General features: G+C 38.9%; 1 protein-coding gene across 1 annotated transcript in view; it reads left to right on the forward strand.

Annotated features, from left to right (window-relative positions):
- PARD3B (par-3 family cell polarity regulator beta) overlaps positions 1–19,939 on the forward strand; it is a 902,602-nt gene that overhangs the window by 737,535 nt on the left and 145,128 nt on the right. The window contains exon 20 of the mRNA XM_079783005.1: positions 8,678–8,980. Within this exon, the coding sequence (XP_079639131.1) occupies positions 8,678–8,980 (303 nt within the window). The remainder of the gene's footprint in view (positions 1–8,677; positions 8,981–19,939) is intronic.

Below are 19,939 nucleotides of genomic sequence, written 5' to 3' on the forward strand. Positions count from 1 at the left end.
CAATAAGCATAATGAACAAGAATAAAGCACATCAATAACTTATGGACTTTATTCAACCCGCAGAGCCCTCTCAAGGGCAGAGTCTCATAGCTCTTTCTTCGGTGTTAGGCCAGCAACCTGGACCTCTTTTAATTGTCTTTGCTGCCTAATGAGACCCTTGGTAGGGGCACTGTCCAGGGTGGCTGTGAGGGAGCCATGCATTATCAGAGAAGATAGCGAGCACTCTGTCATTTGCTCCCCTCACCCCCTCTTTGGGGCTAATTTTCCAATGAAAACTAAAGGATGTTTACTAAGCACTTCTGAGAAATTTGTCCACATTATGAGAAAACAAATTACAGGAACTCAGTACATTAGCAATGGAGGAAGTTTAATGGGTCTGGGAAAGGTATAAATTTAGGGAAAATGTAAATTGCAATAATAAGAGAGTCTTCACTGAATGCCAATTCTCTTGAAACGGTAGTATTTAGTAGCAATGGGGAACCACTAGAGAATCTTGCCCTTTGACATAGTAAAAAATACAGCTAATAGGTAAGGATTGAAAATGACCACCATGATTGTAGAATATGAAATGCACTCAGTGTCAAATAGGTGAAAACCATTTGATGTGGGAAATTCGGTAGGAGCTGGACCCTGTGGGATATGGAAATCTTCTCTTGGTCATCCTACCTACACAAAGAACTGGTGAGCTGGTCAGGGGTCTCCAGGAGGAGAATGTCCTGAGACCACACTTGACCTCATAGGTTTCCCAGACTTTATTGCCTTAACCTGCTTTAATGAGCATCAGCAGCATCCTTGCCCCATGCAAGTTGGCAAACCATGGGTACAAATTCACGTACAATATTCCTACTTAAGCACAATATCCACAAGGCACAGCATTATTTGCTTCTCCAAATCATTAAATGCTAGATGTATGTCTGTGTGCAAAAATAAAAACATGAAAAAGTCTCCTTAAAAGATTCAATTAATGGCATTAAAGAGTTTGCATGCCAGTATTGTAGAATGTAAATTTTACTTTCCAGAAAATTTTTTTATTACAGGATAAGTGATAGATTATCCCATCAATGTAGTTCCCTTAACCACATCAGGTCTAGTTTAGGATGACAAGAAAAATGTACAGGGAAAAAAATCATTTAATACCATTTAGAAAATGTTATAGATACCAAGGAAGGGATGAGAAAGTAGTGAAAAATATGAATGCACTTAAAATAGTCTTGTTGACAAATTGAAACATTGATCACCAATATTGCATGTGACTCAATAATAATAATAATGATAACAAACATAATAAAGCAGCCGTAATTTTTCTTGACCAGGTATATTGCAGCTTAAAGTGGCTTTCAGAAGAAAAAGCTGAAGAAACTGGGCCTGGTTGCTGGAACAAAGGATAATTGTAGTGACCTAATTGCAGCTTCTATTATAAAAGCAGAAATGATAGCAGGACAAATTATCTCCACTGTCAAAAAAGAAAGCTGTATAGCAGGTAGTTCATAATCTCTTTTAATGATACTACCTCTTTTACCCCATAGCTCTCCCCTGAAAAGCCTTTTCTGACCCCAACTACTGTCACCACTGCAGGTAGCAAATCATCTCTTCTACTATCTATTCATCTGTGTCTCTGCTGTTTGGGCTCACAGAGTAGCAACAAAGAGGATTCCAGTGGCTACATTTTCCCAGCACTGGTCAAGTCAATCAGAACTATACTGCTGACACACATTCTGAGTGAGCCAAATCAATCAAGAAATAGTACACAAAACTAGCAACATTTTATAAAGTTTTTGAGGGTAAAGCATAAAGTATGAAATGCGAATCAATAATTTTAAGTGGACTTATAAAAGGCAAATGACAAACAGAAAAAATATATGCAATTTTATTTCACAGATAAAGCGTTAATATTGCTGCTACACAAAGGTCTTGGAAAAATCGAGGGGGGAAATGACAATCTGATAGAAAAATCAGCCAAAGATATGGATACCTTGCAGAAGAGGAAATGAAAATGGCCCTTAAACATGTGAAAAGATACTCAGCATCACATAATAAGAGACAGGCTAATTAAAACTTCACTGAAATATTACTTCTCACTTATGTTTATCAAACATCTCAAAGTCCGACAATATATTCTGCTGGTGAGACTGCAGAGAAATAGGCATCCTTCTACATTGCAGGTAGTAATGCAAAATAGATCAATTATGGAGGGAAATTTGTCATAATCTGGGAATATTATATGTGACTTCTCTTTGACCCAGCAATCCTACTTCTGTGAGTTCATCTGAAAGCCACAGTGGCAAAAATATGGACTGACCCTTGCATAAGATTTGTCATTACAGCATTCTTTGTAATAGGAAAGACCCAACTGTCCACGAATATGGGACTCACTGGAGCAAAAGCATGTTCACACAGTAGACTACTATGAGACTTCTTTTTTAAATGAGAAAGATCTCTTTTCGCTAACATGCAGTTTCTTCTGGATACTGGTATATGGAAAAGCCAAGTATAGGGGGGAAATATGGACATACTTTTGGGGACCAGTGTTCAACCCACTAGAGTACTCTTCTCCCAAAATAGTTGAACCTGAATGTAACTGAGCCTCTAGCTGCCTAACACAGTAGCCGCTGGTCATATGTAGCTATTTAGATTTAAATTAATTAAATTTTAAAATGTGTACCTTGGTCACACTGGCCACATGTCAAGTATTAGACAGGCCACATACAGATTTCCCTCATTACAGGAAGACCTGTTGGGCAGTGCTGCTCTAGAACTGCCTTTCATAAACAGGATGTATGGGGGGATGGAGAAATAAATTAAATCACATCATGAAGAAGCATATGGGACCACTTATAGGACAACCTGCCTGGTCACTACAACAATTCAATGGCATGGAAAATATTTTTAAAAACGAAAAGGAAAAAGAGTACGGTTCTATACAGGAAATGAGGCTTAAAAGATATAACCAAATTTAATGTGTGATTAGCTTTTGAAGCCAAATCCAAATAAATACACTGGGAAAGAGACTTTTTAGGCATCTGGGGACATTTGTTTATAAACTAGGTACTAGCTGATATTAAGAACATTGTTCATTTTTTTATATAATATATTTTTATTGATTTCAGAGAGGAAGGGTGAGAGAGAGATAGAAACATCAACGATGAGAGAGAATCATTGATCGGCTGCCTCCTGCACACCCCCGACTGGGGATCGAGCCTGCAACCCTGGCATGTGCCCTTGAATCAAACCCGGGACCCTTCAGTCCGCAGGCTGACGCTCTGTCCACTGAGCCAGACCAGCGAGGGCCATTGTTCATTTTTAAGTGAGATGATGGCATTGTTGTTATATAATAAAATGTGGGGGTTTTTTTACATAGCTCTCTGAGAGTAAAAGCAAAAATCTTCACCCGGGATCTCAAGGCCCCACAGGATCTAGGCCCCCTTTCCCACTCTGGCCATCAAACTCCTCGCTCTCTCACTCTGGCTTCTGCTGTTCTTGGCACTTGCCTGCCACAGGACCTTTACACCTGTTAACCCCTCTGCCTGAAGTACTCTCCCACAGCTGTCTATACAGTTCCATCCTCTTCTTCTTCAAGCCTTTAATTCAATATTCTCAGGGGTGCCTTTTCTTATCACATATTTAAAACTATAACTCCCCCCCCCACTCCACCCACATCATCCCAATACCTTTCCCGTTTTATACTCCTCTATAACAATTACTACCTTCTAACACCTTTTTTAATTTTAATTAGTTATTTTGTTGTCTATTTCTGCCTCCCCTCACTAGAATTTAAATTCTATAAGAGCAAGGATTTGTATGCACTGTTGAATCTTCAGTATCAAGAACAAAACTAAAACATGTAGATGCTCAATAAATATTTGTTGAACGATAAATGCAGAATCTCGTAATTGACTTAAACAAGTTATCCAGTATTTAGAAGATGTGTTTATGGATTAATAAGAATGATATGTATTTATCAAAATCAATATCTGGCTTGTAAATTAGTACTTTGAAAGTGTTTAAATTGCCTGAAAAAAGGGCTGTGTTTCCTTAAGCAATTTAAATATTTTCCCAGCAATCACACTCATTCCGTTAATTTATGATAATTATTTTTAGGTAATGCATTTAAAAGTAGAAGAATTATATATAAGTACATTTATAATAAATTATTCCAAGTATTTTAGATTTCATCACATGGATTTAAGGATATATACAGAGTGGGACAAAAGTAGGCTAAGTTTGTTAATACAAAAATAATACAATCCTATATAATAAAGAGCTAATATGCAAATAGTCATCACACCCTCGCACCCTTGCACCGGGAACTGCTCAGACACTCAACACTGGGGAGAGAGGAATGGGGACCAGCCAGGCTGCGGCCCAGGAGGGGGACAAGCTGCCTGCCTCGCGGTCCTGGGCACCTGCGGCTGCAGCCCAGGTGAAGCTGCCCACCCATGGTCCCCTGTGGCTGCAGCTAGCCTGAGTGAAGCTGGCCCAGGTCCTGGGTGCCTGTGGCTGGCCAGAGAGAGGGAATCCTGGGTTCCAGGTGTGGGGCGAGGCAGAGGTGGTTAGGAGCAATCAGGCCAGCAGGGGAGCAGTTAGGGGCAATCAGGCAGGCAGGCAGAGGGGTTAGGGGTGATTAGGCAGACCGGCAGGCTAGTGGTTAGGAGCCAGCCGTCCTGGATTGCGAGAGGCAGTTGGACATCCCCCGCAGGCCGGGCTGAGGGACCCCCCCATGCACGAATTTTGTGCACCAGGCCTCTAGTAATTAATAAATAATAATATAAGAATAAACTCTGTTTCACAACTGTAAACATACCTTTGTCCCACCTTGTATGTAGCATAATTGGCATTTTTTAATTTAATTTTCATTTTTTTCTTTTGAGTTGTTTAATTGAAGTATGATTTACATACAGTGAAATGTTCAGGTCTTAACTACGCAGAAGAATACCCCTGTTCTATTTTGATGAATGTATATCAAGGTGGAGAATTTTCCTTTCCTCCGAGAATGTTCCCTCATGCCCTTTCTCCCTGAGTGGAGCCCCGCCCATGAAGCAACTGAATTTATTTCAGTCCCCATGAGCTTGTTTTTGCCTGATCTAGAGTTTCTTATCATTGGAAGCATGCAGTAAGTTCTTTGGTTATGTGCAGCTTCTTTCGCTAAGCATCCGAATTTTGAGATTCATCCTTATGGTTGAGTGTTTCAGGAGTTTATTTTGTGTTATTGATCATTTATAGGCTGTTATATGAACATCCCACTGCTTGCTTATCCATTCTCTAACTGATGGACATCTCAATGATTTCCATTTATTGTTATGATGAATAAAGCTGCTAACAAACAGTCTTCAGCAATTTTTGTGGACATATGTAGTTATTTCTCATGTATGAGTACCTGGGAGGTAAATTGTCTGTCACGACTTCAATGCATGAAAGTTCGGGATGGTCCACAGCCTCTCCAACACTTGATGTTCTCCTTCTCTTTCATTTTGGTAAGAGTATCTCACTGTGGTTTTAATTGGCATTTCCCTGATGACTTACAATGTTAAACACACTTCCTTTGCTTATTGGGCATTTCTAGATTTTCTTTGGTATAGTATCTGTTTAAGTCTTTTGCCCAGTTTTAAATGGGTCATTTTGCAAATATTTTCTCTCATTTGCCTGTCCTTTTCTTTTTATTCTATTTCTTTTCTTAAAATGTTTATTGAGTTTATTGGGGTGACAGTGTTAATAAGATTATATAGGTTTCAAGTGTACAATTCTATAATACATTGTCTGTATATTGTATTATGTGTTCACCATTCAAAGTCATCTCTTTCCATCACCATTTACCTCCCCCCCCCCCCGCCCTACCCTCTCCTGCCTCCCCTTCCCTCTTCCCTCTGGTAATCACCATATTATTATCTGTGTCTGTGAGATTTTTTTATTTTTTTATTTTATTTTTTTGCTTAATCCCGCCACCTTCTCAACCAGCACTTGAAATGTGGTTTGTGAAATCAAGAAACTGAGTTTTTAAATTTTATTTAATGGTAATTAGTTCCCATTTCAATTTATATAGCATCATATGGTTAACGATCACTATACTGGGCAATGCAGATGTAGGCAATATGAAACCTAAACACTAGACTGCAACTAAAGAAATGGAATCAGAAGAGGATATCCAAGAGGTATAATGAAAAAAAGAAACCATGTTTTTATAGGGGAAAAAGGAGATTTAAACAATTTAAAGGCAGAGTACTGGGGAGAATGGGGAAACTGGTGGTACCACCCAATAAAAAGGCTACATTATCCAGGACTATTTTGAATAATAGATATTTTAACAGCTTGACTTTCCAGTGATAAGGAGACCTCCAAGGGGAAATGACTATAAACAATTAGAATTCTTACACTGAATTGGGGCAGGAGGTCCATACTCCCCTTTGCAAACATTGCCTTGTCCTCTGCCTCCTGGATAGACCCTCATATGTGGCATAATGATGATGGTTCAGAGAAATTTCTGTTTCACGTACTGAGTGATTAATATGAAATTAGTTACTGCAACACTTAATGGTACAGAGAGGACCAAGGAGAAATTTGGTTTTGTTTTAGAAAGGAAAAATACAAGATAAAATATTGCTTGAGTACTTTTCACCCAAGAATCTCTGCATGCTCATATTAATGAGCAAACCTCAAAGAAAGAGAAGTGATAAAATAAGGAACACGGATTCTAGTGTTCTGTTCCTGTGATATTTAAAAATCAAGCTTGGTGTGTTCCTCTTTCATTCATGCACAAGTGTAGCCCCACACGGCAGCCATGAGAATCTTTCTGCTGAATGATTCCTCTTGAAGGCATCCCACTTCGGAGGGATGGTAACCACACAGAACCCCACCCCCTAACTTTATTGATGTCCTGCACTCTATTTGCAATGGAAATCCCTCCCTATCATCTTAGTGCAGCAAGCATTCTCTGATAATCCAGTTGGCACTGTCCCTGGGAAGACTGTTTTGTTGCAGAATGGAGCAGGTTATCTCCTTTATCAAAAAATTATTCAAAACAAACATCCATGAATCTAGGGCTAACATGCATTGAAAGAGGATAGGCAGGGCCTCTTAACAGGTACCCTGCTGAGTAATCTTCCTTTCATCTTCATTCAAAATCCCTTGGAGATTCTAACTTCCCTTTGCAAAAATATGAATTCTCCTAATTATTTATATGCAGTGTAGGGTACATGATTTGACCTAGTCCAAAGAGAAATGCAGTCAAGTATCCTGACATTTATTTTCTTCTGTTGTGACTTGAGGATAGATGCTGGTTTTTTATCCTATCCCTCCTTCATATTTTTTTTCTCCTTTCCTCCTCTCAACTAAAAAAAAAAAAAAAAAAAGAAGAAGAAGAAGAAGAAGCCATTCTGCCTAAAGAGAAAGTACCTTGAAAGATCATGGCTTTTAAAGATTTTTACAAAGAGTTTGATGTTCAGTAAAATAAAACTAGCTGCAATGTGCAAAAACAGCTGTTTTTATTTGAAGAGAATATATTGAGTTCAGTTTTTGTTTTCACTCATCTAAGCCTTCGATATATATCTCCAGGCAAATATAGATCTTTTGCTTCTAGCCCACAGCCCTCTCATATTCTCTGAGCCCAGGACTCCGGATTTGTCACCATCCTTTCTTGAGAGTCTTTCTTTCATCACCTTACTTCTCTCGTCCTATACACAATACACCTTGCTTGCCCAGTGATGTGTAAGGTTACATTCCCTCATTAGTGCTGAAAGCCTCCTGATACCATCAGATCACCATTGTCCTATAAAATACACAGTGACCTTTCCATTTTAACACCTAACTGGGAATTTAGGAGCGCTGATCTAACACATTCCAGATTAAATGTCAAATGCTCAAAATTCTGATGGGTTTGGAATCCACCTAAGTATACTGTTCTGCTCCCGTTCCCAATAGTCTACACAGTACACTGATCAGCAGTAATATCATTTAAGGCTTTAGCGCTGTGGAGTTGTGCCAGTAGTAGTGTTTAATTCATTCATATGTGCCAATTCATCTCTGTCAGGAGTCTATTAATTTCTTCACTATTTTACTCTATCCCTAGTTCCTATGTAATGAGACACAATGATCCCCATTTATGTAACCAGGAAATTTAGAATCTCTGATAAATTACATCTTCTCCCACTGCTTTTAGTAACCAGAAAGCCTCTGTATTTATTTTTCATATTCAAATCAATTTTCACAAGCTCTTTTCTTTAGAAGAATACACTGGAACTCTAGAGTGCCAACTAGTGAGAGCATAGACAAAGTATGAGATTGTGATGGACTCTTTAACATGCACCCCTGTTCCAGGGCCGGCTTCCATAGCATCATATCAAAGATATACTGTTCCCATGAGCACATCCCACTTATAGGAAAGGAATGGTAATGAAAATTAGCCTGACTCTGCAATCAGCCCAGGCATCAGTGGGCAAGATGTCAAAGTACCTACAGCATTGCTATTAATAGCAGACTCCTTAACAAATAAAGGCCATAGATATAAAATTAATCCCACGGACTATGCTATTTGCATTTCTCTATGGTGTGGTCTTAAATATACAGGTAAGTGACAGCTAAGTGACCAACTAGGAGGAATTTGCATAGAGTCAGAAGAGTGTTATCATTGTACTAGCATATAAACTCACAGATGTCTCTGTTACTCATGTGATTCTGCATTTTTCAGGATTGGAGCAAAACATCAGGAGCTAAGGGAAAAGCAGGCAAGAGGTCTTGTTGATTATGCTACTGGTACAATTGGATCACTACATGATATGGACGATGATGAAATGGATCCCAATTATGCCAGAGTGAACCACTTCCGGGAACCATGTGCATCAGCAAATGTCTATAGGACTCCGTCTCCCCCTCGGGCTGGACCACTGGTTTATCCTCGCGATAGCCGTCCACTCTCTCCAGAGAGAGACCATTTAGAGGGTCTCTATGCCAAGGTCAACAAGCCATACCATCCACCGGTGCCAGTTGACAGGTAATGTAATTTATTGAAAGATGAATGTAGTTTTAACTTAATAAGTTTTAAATTATCTCTACTTCTGAAGCATATAAAAATACATCCTTCAATCTATTAAAACTGAAATGACACAGTACCCTTGACAAGTGCTATGCTTTGACCTACCTGTAAGGTATTGGCTATCAAAAATAAAACAATAGCCAATTATAAGATGACATGAATGAGTAGTAGAAGTTGAGTTCATGATACAACAGAGAGTGATTTTTTAAGGAATATGGTGAAAACTTTCAGCTAAAAACCCTACTGTGAAAGTCTTATTTAAAAGAGATGAGGAGTCTTAGGTGAGAATGATGACTTATAAGTAGGCATAATTGAGGTGGAATCATAGATCACTGCAGAGGTGCAGAGGATTCTGAAAAGTAAGATTGAGATTTTATACTCATGTGATTCTGTACAGATATTCATGGATGATCAACAGTAGGAAAGGAGATCATCTTGGCAATAGGAGTTTGATGAAGTAGAAAAAGATAAGAGGTGACAAGGCCAAGGATCTTTAGGTATAGCAGCTAAGGCAAGAGATAATAGGACCATCCGTCATACGATTGAAGTAGGTAGGAAACAAGATGATTCCAACTCCACCTCCTGCCAAAAGCAAAATGCTTCCTCTCTTGAAAGGCTGATATAAGAGAGTGTTAGTCAATATACATTGTTAGGTGACCCTTAGAATTACACAGGCAAGGAATGAGTTGACTGACCTTGGTTTAATCTGGCTGCAGCTTGAAGTCTGGAGGAGGAGGTGAAGGGGGAAGGGTGGCAGGCACAAAGAGCTCTCATTCTAGATGGAAAAAAAGACTTGTTTTCCAGGTTCCTTTTGGTCTGACAACCACCCAGTCCCTATTAGTAACCAGCTTTTGTGTGGGAGCATGATATATTGCATATGTTTACCGTTTACATTTCCCCAGCTGGGTGATATTATGCACTTTCAATTAGGTTGGGGAGAGGTAGGGAAATCATGGCATTTTTATGCAGACTGTAAAGTGTAGCTTCACAAGACTGATTACCTTTCAGAGCCTTTCCAATAACCAAGTGGGAAGGAAGGAGCAATTTTTAATCCTTACTGTCAAGCTTCCAGGTTGATAGTATTAAAGAAAGATGGTCAAGTTTTTCTTTGGGATAAAATGAAAATATAAATTTCTATGACTGTGTGAGACCGCCATAATAACTAAACTGTTCATTCAAACAACTGATTAAAAGTCAGTCTTTTTCTCCCAAGTCTTTATATGGGGTTGCATTTTTGTCATATAAATAACAATACCAAGCATGAGTCTTTTCTGGCCCAGACCATAGTCAACCTTACTTTCTCCAAATCAGATAGGTCTTCATAGTAATCCCCTTTCCATGTGTCCACTGCTAGAATCCCAGCACAGAGCTCCTTTTTGGAACTTCCAAAGCCAGTATTCCTTCCTCCTAATTCTAAGAAAATACATGTGAAGCATTCTGTTGAAAAATTGTTTACTTGTCAAAAGCTATGGAGAATTCTGGATTAAGTAATACTGAACAAGTTTCCTTCCTGTTGTCTCTTTATCTCTAATATACTCATGCGCAATGTAAGTCTCTAAGAGGAGCACAAAACACTCAGCACTTACCACTCCCCAAATTGTTGTCGCCTAATGCTTATTCCTTCCTCCCCCCACCCCAGATCTTGAGGTTATTCTTTGGAACACTAGGAGACACTATCCTGAGGCTAATTTGCACCCATGTAGATTTGACCAGGAAAGAAATTTCTTAGGATAATCATAACTGGAGCCGCAATAGAATGATGTCAGAAAAAAAATACGCAGTTTACTGCCCAGCCCAGACATGTGTACAAGCAATAGTCTTTCCTTTGACTCTGACCTCTTTATATTAACCATTTGTACACTATAAGCGTCTATAGATGTGGCAGTTAGCTGGTTAATCAAAGATCTAAAGTTCTTTCAGTGGAGTTTCAGACAGGTGCCATATTTTTGGATAAGAGATCAAAGCATGGTTCTTTATACTCAGAATTACTTTATTCTGCCCTTATCTTTAATTATATTTAAAGATTGCTCTATTCCTTGTTCTTTAAGTTTTAAAGCAAGCAGTTTTTGTGTTGGCACATAACAAGCAATCATAATGTTAGCTGTTATCATTATCATTGTTATTATTACTGTCCTTCATCAATGACATTATGAACTTTCCTGATATGCCTGGGACCAGGTGAGTCTAAGAAGATAGTTGCTGCAGGATCATCCCTAACAGTGTCCATAATTAAGAACTATGAGTTCTAACAGTGTCCATAATTAAGAACTATGAGTTCTAAACCTACTATATGTACAACTAGAAGCACATCATTTATTTTTCATCTGCTCCGTCTTTCACTCTTTCAGTAAATATTTGATTGGTACCTACTGTGTTCTAGCTTTAGTAAGCTTTAGGGAAGATACAAACATAACTAAGATAAGGTTCCAGTCCAGAGGAGGTCATATTCCAATTTTTTTGCATGTGTTTGTGCCACTATATGAAACAAACCTCGATTGTCCATATATCTTTATATCACAGGAATATATCACATGAGTGTGTCCCACAGTGGCTTCCTAATAGAGGCAACATCTGCCTCTTATCTCTGCTTCTCAAGGGTAGGTCCTGAACTTTCAGTTCTTCTAAGAAAAGCTTGGCTTATAAAGAATTCATCTGTAAATGATGGTAGTTAAAAAAAAAATCCTTATCACTATAGCAGAATCATAGGCCTGGATTCTCACAGTGCTAATCCTTCCAGGATGTGAACATAGTATGGGCTAAGTCCTGTCCCAAAAGCCTGACAACTGCTTAGGGTTTACAATATGTTAGTCTCCATGGCAGTGGCAGCAGTTCAAGGGCTTCCACAGTGTATGAACCTTAAAGCTTTATGTTTGAATGAGTTCAGATTAGTCCCACAAAGGGGAATAGAAGCTGTGGCACTTGATGTGGTTGCAGTTTGCATTTGTTCACATGATTATTTAGCATCTTGGTTGATTGCACAGTGTATCAGTTAAAATGTTTTTGGGTGTTAACTCCCCAAAATATATGTATTTGATTCTAAATGATATGCAAGATATCATATGTATTATAAAACTTACTAGAGGCCCGGTGCACGAATTATAATCACATATTATAATCGAGCCTGTAGCACTCTTGGTAACCACATTCTGAAAACACTCAACACTACTAAGTTTATGGAATTTATGATTGTTTTCTATTGAGCATGGGATGGAGAGATGGACACCATCTCAGGTATGGTCAGAAAAAAAAAAAGGCACAGCAATCAACAGGACTCTTGCATCTTTTGGCCTTAATCCTTTAAACTCATTAAAATGGACTTAACTTTTATATCAGTTGCCTTAACTTTTATATATTTTGTTTTCACTTGAGTTGTTATCAAGCCAGATTCCTCAATATATTGTACAAAATCCAATCATTTGTACAATGATTTTTTTAAAATGTAAGATATTCTTTTTATTTAAGTTAAATATTTGCTTATTAGATTTAGCCCATTGTTGTAGCCAATAAAATACTTTAAAGTATTTATTTTTGTCCTCCAATATATTAGCTATCCTTCCTAACTTCATGCCATCCTTATATTTAATCATTGTGGACTCATCCATGTCATTGAAAAGATCGTTTGATCAAAGTCAAGTGTAATCCCCACAACTCATCATTCAAGATCTTCATTAATCAACACTCTTTGGGATGTTCTGTTAGCTATTAATCCAGTCTACTGCGATGTAGTGTGCATTCTCCATTTCATCCATGAACATTAGGGACTTTGTCAAATACCTTACTGATATTAAAATACACCATGTTTGCAAGTATCTCCTGATTTAGCAATCCACTAATCCGGACAAGAAAGGGTATTACTTGCTCTTGGGAATCCTATCGATAATTTTTTTCTCTTCTACATATTCATAAATAATGTGCCCATTTAGACTTAATTATGCACAATAAGGCTTTCTGTGATCCAGTGTGATTTTAGGCACTTAATATATGCTTACTAAATACTTATTGACTGACACACAGCAACTGTTAAACTAAAGTGGCAAATGGCACACAGCTCCTCGGTACTACAGTTAAGCAGCCTTCAGTTCCCACAAGATATTCACCAATGTTTGTAGGAAGCTTTTATCGAGCATCTGCTATATTTCTTAGGTCATACAAAGAATTTTAGAAACTATCTTTATCCTCAGGGAACTTAGTTTAAGAGCTGAAACTGTCTCATCTATATATATAAAAAGCCATCAACCAAAAACAACCATAACAACCATAACGACTGGTCGCTATGACACCCACTATGGCCAGCGAACCAACTGATCAAGGGGTGGGGCCGGCCGGCCAACCTCTCGGACTCTTACACCCCATCAAGAGCGGGGGCCCACCCTTGATTGCACCCCCCAACCCCAATAGGGGGCGGGTCTGGCTGGCCAACCTCCTGTATCCCCTCCCCCCAGCTTGCCACACCACCAATGGGCCCCCACCACCGTGATCAGCCCGCAGCCTCTCACCCTGGCCACCCCCGCCCCTGAATGCCCCCCTCCCCAATAGGAGGCGTGGCTGGCCAGTCAATCTGAAGCCCCTTCCCCTACCCGGTCCCACCCCAGATAGGCCCCCCACCCCAATCAGGGACAGGGGCAGCCGGCCAACCACCCATGGCCCCTCCCCCAGGCCACTGGCCCCCGATGGGCACCCCCCACACCATTCGGGGGCGGGGCCAGCCAGCCCACCACCCACAGCCCCTCCCCATGGCCAGCCCCACCCCCAATCGGCCCCCCAACCCCAATCAGGGGTAGGGCCCACCGTCCAATCACCCACAGCCCCTACCCCCAGCTGGCCCGTCCCTGATCGGGCCGATCGGGGTGGGCCTGCCGGCCAACCTCCTACCATCTCCTCCTCCCAACAGGCCCAGCCCCTATTCTCCCTGATTGGGGCCGGGCCGGCCGGACTCCACTCATGCATGAATTTCTGCACTGGGCCTCTAGTACAAAAATAATTACAGTATAATGTCTTCTATTAGAATAGAGATATATACAGAATATATTGTAAAAATCATGAAATTGCATATATATTCAATTTGGGGAAGACCTGAGGCTTGGTCTTTTTAGAATCTTGGTTCAAATGTATTAATTTTTCAAAGTTTCCATTTTCTCACTGCAAAATAGGGACAGCAGTTCATCCTATTTCCTATTAATTGCTTGTGGATTAAATAAAATTATCCCAGTACCTAGTTCAATAAATTTTGACTGTAACTACTTAAGAAGGCTATTATACTTTAAACTATCAGACTATGTTACATATTATTGGGCTACATATTAATAAGGTTATTGAACTAACTATAACTATTTAGAAAAGTTAGTGATTATATCTAGCTATTGAGCCTTAAATTTATGGGTATAGTTACCTATTAGATTCTATCTGTTCCATGGATACATGGTTAATGGTTACCTAATTGGAGCCCAAACTCCTTTTGGTGTATTTCAATCATTAGAAACAAAAAGAAAGTGAGGTTACAAAAGGCAAAAAAACTAGCACCGATTCTCTTAGATCAATCATATCATGTACATAAAGTGAAGAACAGTTATTACTCACCTCTTTTGTCAATTGCTTGTTAAAAACCATAGCTCATTAGATGTCTCTAAGCTGGTCATTAGAACTAACACTTTCTTCCTGCCTTGTCCATATGGTTTGAAGTTGGGCTCAACAGTTGTCCACAGAATGGACTAGCCCCAGAAGAATTGTCAATAACAACAACATGTCAAGTCAGATCCCGTTTGGCTGTAAACAACAGAAAACTCAATTGATATATTTGTCTTATCCTTCAAGGAATTTAGTGACCCTGGCCTCATCAAGTGGCTTCTTTTAATTTTTCTCCTCTGCTTTCCCCAGTGTTTAGGCCTTTTCCTCATGTTGCATCATGATTCTGAGATGGCTATTGCAGCTCTAGGCTTCATGTCCACTTTCCAAGGAGAATGGGGCAAATGGCCAGTGGAATGTGTCAGTCAAGTTTATCCCTTTCAGAACATTCTCTAGAGGACAACTTCTTATTGGCAAAAAGTCCTTTTAAAAGTCTCTGCCAGTTGTAAAAGGATCCTGAGAAACAATGCCTCAAAGGCAAGGGAGAAAGGAATCTCAAGTGACTTGCGGGAGTCATTCCATGGGCTCCAGCACAAACAGATTACCTCTAGATGACTTTTCTCCTTTTTTTTCCCCCACTTCCCTTTAATAATGTAAAAGTTAGAGATTAATGCCATATAGCACTCTGTTCAAATATACTTACTAACTCCCTGTGGGAGGCTATCCTTATTACATAGACCCTCTTTTAGAGCGGAGACAAACATATTTCAGTCTGAATAACTTCTAATATCACTTAAGTAAAGCAAGTCGGGGACATGCATTCTTAGCTTTTGTGATCACTGAAAAAGTATGTTTGGGGAACTTCGAATTTAAGAGTGATGAAGGATCAACAAAGTGTTAACAGGAAAGCTTCACGGCCAGGTGTGAACCGCTGGATGTGAACATAGCTTGTGCTATTGGGGCAGTGCAAGAAACTGAAATCTCATTTCTTGATTTCAGAGATTGTGCATTTCATTGAGCCACAGTCTTGTCATACACAGTCATACCTCTGTTGGTGTTTGTCCCAATCTCTATCTCCAGTGATTTTTTTCTGTTAATTTTACTTTAGTTTTTTCGAAGTGAGGCTTTTTTGCTGTCACTTCTGACTCACAGTTTAGTGAGGCTGTCTGTAGGGCCTTGAAGAATGAATACAGATTACTTGGAGATGTGTTTTTTTGTTTCTACAAACAGAGCCAAAGGGATCTCATTTCAGTTTGGGAATCCCAATGATAAATGTCATTCCCATAGAGAGTTAAAATTCATTAATTGAACAAAGAAATCAGATTTTTTTCTTTTAGAACATATTACCATCAATTTTTAAGTGACTTTTAAACAATAATGAGAAATCTCTTAATGAAAGAATCTCTGTGACCAGATAAGTGCTAATAGTAACTGATATACCATTAACTCTACTTTGCTCCATTCCCCCTCTTACAAACTTGATGTTCTCATTAATTTTTTTCCAACTTCTGAAAGCCCTGCTCTTGGGACTATGCTAGACTTATGTCTGCCTAAGTTGTCAGCTTCCAGGGGTGACAAATGTAGACAACCTTCTCCTTTATTATACATGAGCTAGGCAGAGAGTTGATACTCAATGACCATCCATTTTCAAGGCCTCCGCCCCCCTGCCATCCTCAGTCACTGGTAGTAAGTGAGCATGTTTGAAGAGTGCTGGCCAAAGGGTTGCTCTGACAAATCTTAAAGCTGTCACTTAAGCATTGACTTGACTGTTTTTCAAACAAATGACCCGATGCTTAAGATATATTCATCTAACTTATTCTGTTTACTAACAGGAGATGGGAGGAAGTATACAGAATGTTTTAGAAATATAAATAACATAAAGAGAATAGAACAGAATACAGAATCTTCTGCCTTCTAGAGGATGCAGCTTATATTTTGGAATAATAATGGTGATATGCTATGATAAGGGTAAGCCAAAGATGTTAAGGAGCATAATAGAGGGGCACTGAAGGCAGATCTGGGGGGTCAAAGAAAGTTTTTGAGGGACTCTGTATTATGACCTAAAGAACAAGTAGAAATTAATCAAGTGGGCAGAAGAGCATGCACATAGATCCCAAAGAGAAAACATTTAGGGAACTTTATATATTAGAAGAGGCAGAATGTGTTATGTAAATAAGTGTTAGCTGGAATAAAAAAAATGAAGGTCAACACAGGCCAAATTGTTAAAGGCCACATTATCTATATATATAAAAGGCTAATATGCTAAGTGTCCAACCATCCGAGTAATGATGTCAGGTAGCAATGCCCGGCTTCCTCTCCCTAGCAACTAGCCTCCTTGCAGTTTCTTCAGCCCAGGAACATGACTTGCTTTATAGCCAGGTGGAAACATTTCACACTTTAACCAAATGTCTGTGAAGTGTTTTCCCGTGCCTCATCTCATTTGATCCTCACAGAAGTCCTGGAGTAGGTAGATAGGAGACTCGGTGGAATCTATTTTCTTTTCATTAGCCAGAAAACGGAGATTTAGAAAGCTTAGAAACTTGACCCAATTGAAAAGAAGTAAGAAATGGTGGACCTTGAAAATGACTTCAGGTTTTCTCACTGTACAGAATATAGTCAAACACTGCTGCAGTTAAATATTTTACCCTTTGTTCTCCATGAGTGATCTACAATAATAATCTACTTTGTGTTGATATTTACTGCTGTGTTGCTGACAATTACCTGAAAGAGAAGTTGGGGTGCTTCACAGGGCTGGAAGGAGTTTAGCTAAATCAGAATTAGGTCTAATTAAGCAAGTTTATTCTATATCTATAAAAGGCTAATAAGTTGACTCGCACATGCACGATAAATATAAAGCTCTCACTGGTGCCAATTGTATGTGTGTGTTTCGATCTGTCATTGTAATCGATCATGAATTTGGTTGACACTTCTATTATAGAGAAAGGGCAAATAACGAATGATATTCAAATATTTCTTCTAATTAATTTCCTTTTAATGTGCATGAATTCGTGCACCTGGCCACTAGTCAAAAATAAAGCACTTAGTCTTCAGCTCTAGAGCAACAGGGAACCCTTGAAATGGAGATGGCATGTTGAGATTTATGCTTTGGAAAGATAACAGAGTAGGTTTGTATTTTACAAATAAGAAACTGGCAGCTGAGAGAAATTAAGAAACTTACCTATGGTGACACAGGTAATAAATTGGCAGAGCCAGGATTTCAACCCAGGTCTCATGCCAATATCTGTACATGAGCTTCTAGCTAAGTGAGGGTTTCTAAAAATTGCAGGTTGTGATGTATAAGTACATCTTGAAATCAATTTGGTGGAATCAACTACCACTTAAAAAAGTAGCATAGAAAATATCATTGCATAGATTGTAATGAGTGTAAGAATTATTCCATATTTAAGTTATAGATGTATGTAAAGTGTATACATGTGCATATGTACACAAGGTATGTATGTGAGTACTGGGACATGATGCAAAATGCATTTCTCACTGCAGATTGCAGTAGAACAAGTTGGAAGCCAATAAGCATGTACAAACAGCATGTATGCTGCTCCTCACCTGCCAGACATCTTTCCCTCTCTTTCTCCCACATTCATTCATTCATTCATTCCATTAAAAACATTAGATTCCTACTTTGTGCAAAGCACTCTACTCAAGGCTACAGAGATACACAGACAAATCAGAAGCCTTGGGCTTTGACCTACTTCTCTGTAGACGTTCTAAGTTTGTGTTGATCTACCTCACTTACTCCAGGCCTCTTGTGACCTGTGGTTTGCATTAATCTATTAGGCAATTACACATTTTTTGCCGATGCTAAAGATGGATTCAAAGTGCCCTCTTTATAATTTCTGTATTTAATGCAATATATAATCAAGAATAGGCCATTGTTAGGTCAATTGTCTTCTTTATTTATCTTTTCAAACAATAAATAATCAGTGGGATGAGAAAGGGCAATAAAAGATAGTTTTAATGTTAGTACTCATAAATACCCAACATCTTAAAGAGATGTTTTAATATTTATGTGCTGTGGACTCCCCTCTCCTCTGGAGAGCTGACTGAGCATTGATATAAACCCATCCAGAAATAGAACTCAGTAGCCACAGTTTTTGCACAGACTTTCAGTGAATCCTGAGCAAGCACTCTGAATTCCCTCAAGCTTGGCCATTACTTGGTCTCTGACTTTCCAAATTGTCAAGGCCTCTGATCACAAGACTTAGGAGGGATATTCTCTTCAATGCATACAAAGTGAATTTTGTATGTCAAGGTCAGTAGGTGGCCTGGGCCCATCCTTAGAGCTGTAGAAAGATTTGGTCATTAGCATTTAATTTTTTCATGTTGGTCTTTTGTGTTGAGGCCTCACAGAACAGCAATCACTCTCATGTTCCTGAGTTGTTGATCTCATGAACTTTATATTAGTAACATTTCTAAAGGCTACCTCTCCCTACCATTCTCTCACTTAGAGACCCTGTCGGGCAACCTCAGCATTTCAGGGACAACATTTAGCAGGTGAGAGGACAGGTTTGTTTTCTTCTCTTGCAGCTCACGTCTCAGTGTTGTTCCATAGAAAATAACTAATCTGCTGGCGCTCCACTTCAACCCTTTCTCTCAATGTCTATTTTCCTGTGTTCTACCAGTTTCCACTCTCTGCAGCTTTGTTTCCACCTTTTTCTTCCAGGTGAGGCTAGGGTTGGTGACAGTTGACAACTGTCTTATGAATTGGTTTATCTGGGTGCTTAAGTGAGTGAAGACTATGATATGCCAAGGTAGAGAAGCAGAATTAGATCTAAGTAATTCAGAAATTTGGGACATTATAGTACATGCTTAAATTGAGTTTAAAGTCTAGGAAACAAATTTTATGAGTGTGTATGATTTCTAAGTCTCAAAACAAGTTCACTAGAAAACAAAAAATGTAAAGCAGTAGACTTCAATGTAAAGTAGTAGATTTCAATAGTAATTTCAGACCTTTTGAGACTATAAGTAGTTTTGAAGAAGCTCAATTCATAAATTTTCTTTTGGGTCATTTATTTCTGAAAGAGAATTTCTCCAAACTTTGCTATTTCAAAAAGAGTATTTCCAGAATCTGCTCAGATATGGGTTTTAGAATCTAGAAACATAATGTATACAAGGATTTTCAAGACTAATGATGGTAATAGTGATGATGATGATGATAGCTAATAATAGTATTCATTGGATACCTAATATATGCCCAGAATTGAAACATTTTACATTTTAAATTTCATTGCCTCTTCAGCAGTATTTAACTATTTATTACTTTTCTTGAGATTATTGTCTTTCTCCTAGTAGTCAATCACATGGGATTTGAAGTTGGGATAAATCCTAGTACATAAT

Source organism: Cnephaeus nilssonii, assembly GCF_951640355.1.
Source record: "Cnephaeus nilssonii genome assembly, chromosome: 10".
Lineage (NCBI taxonomy): Eukaryota > Metazoa > Chordata > Mammalia > Chiroptera > Vespertilionidae > Cnephaeus > Cnephaeus nilssonii.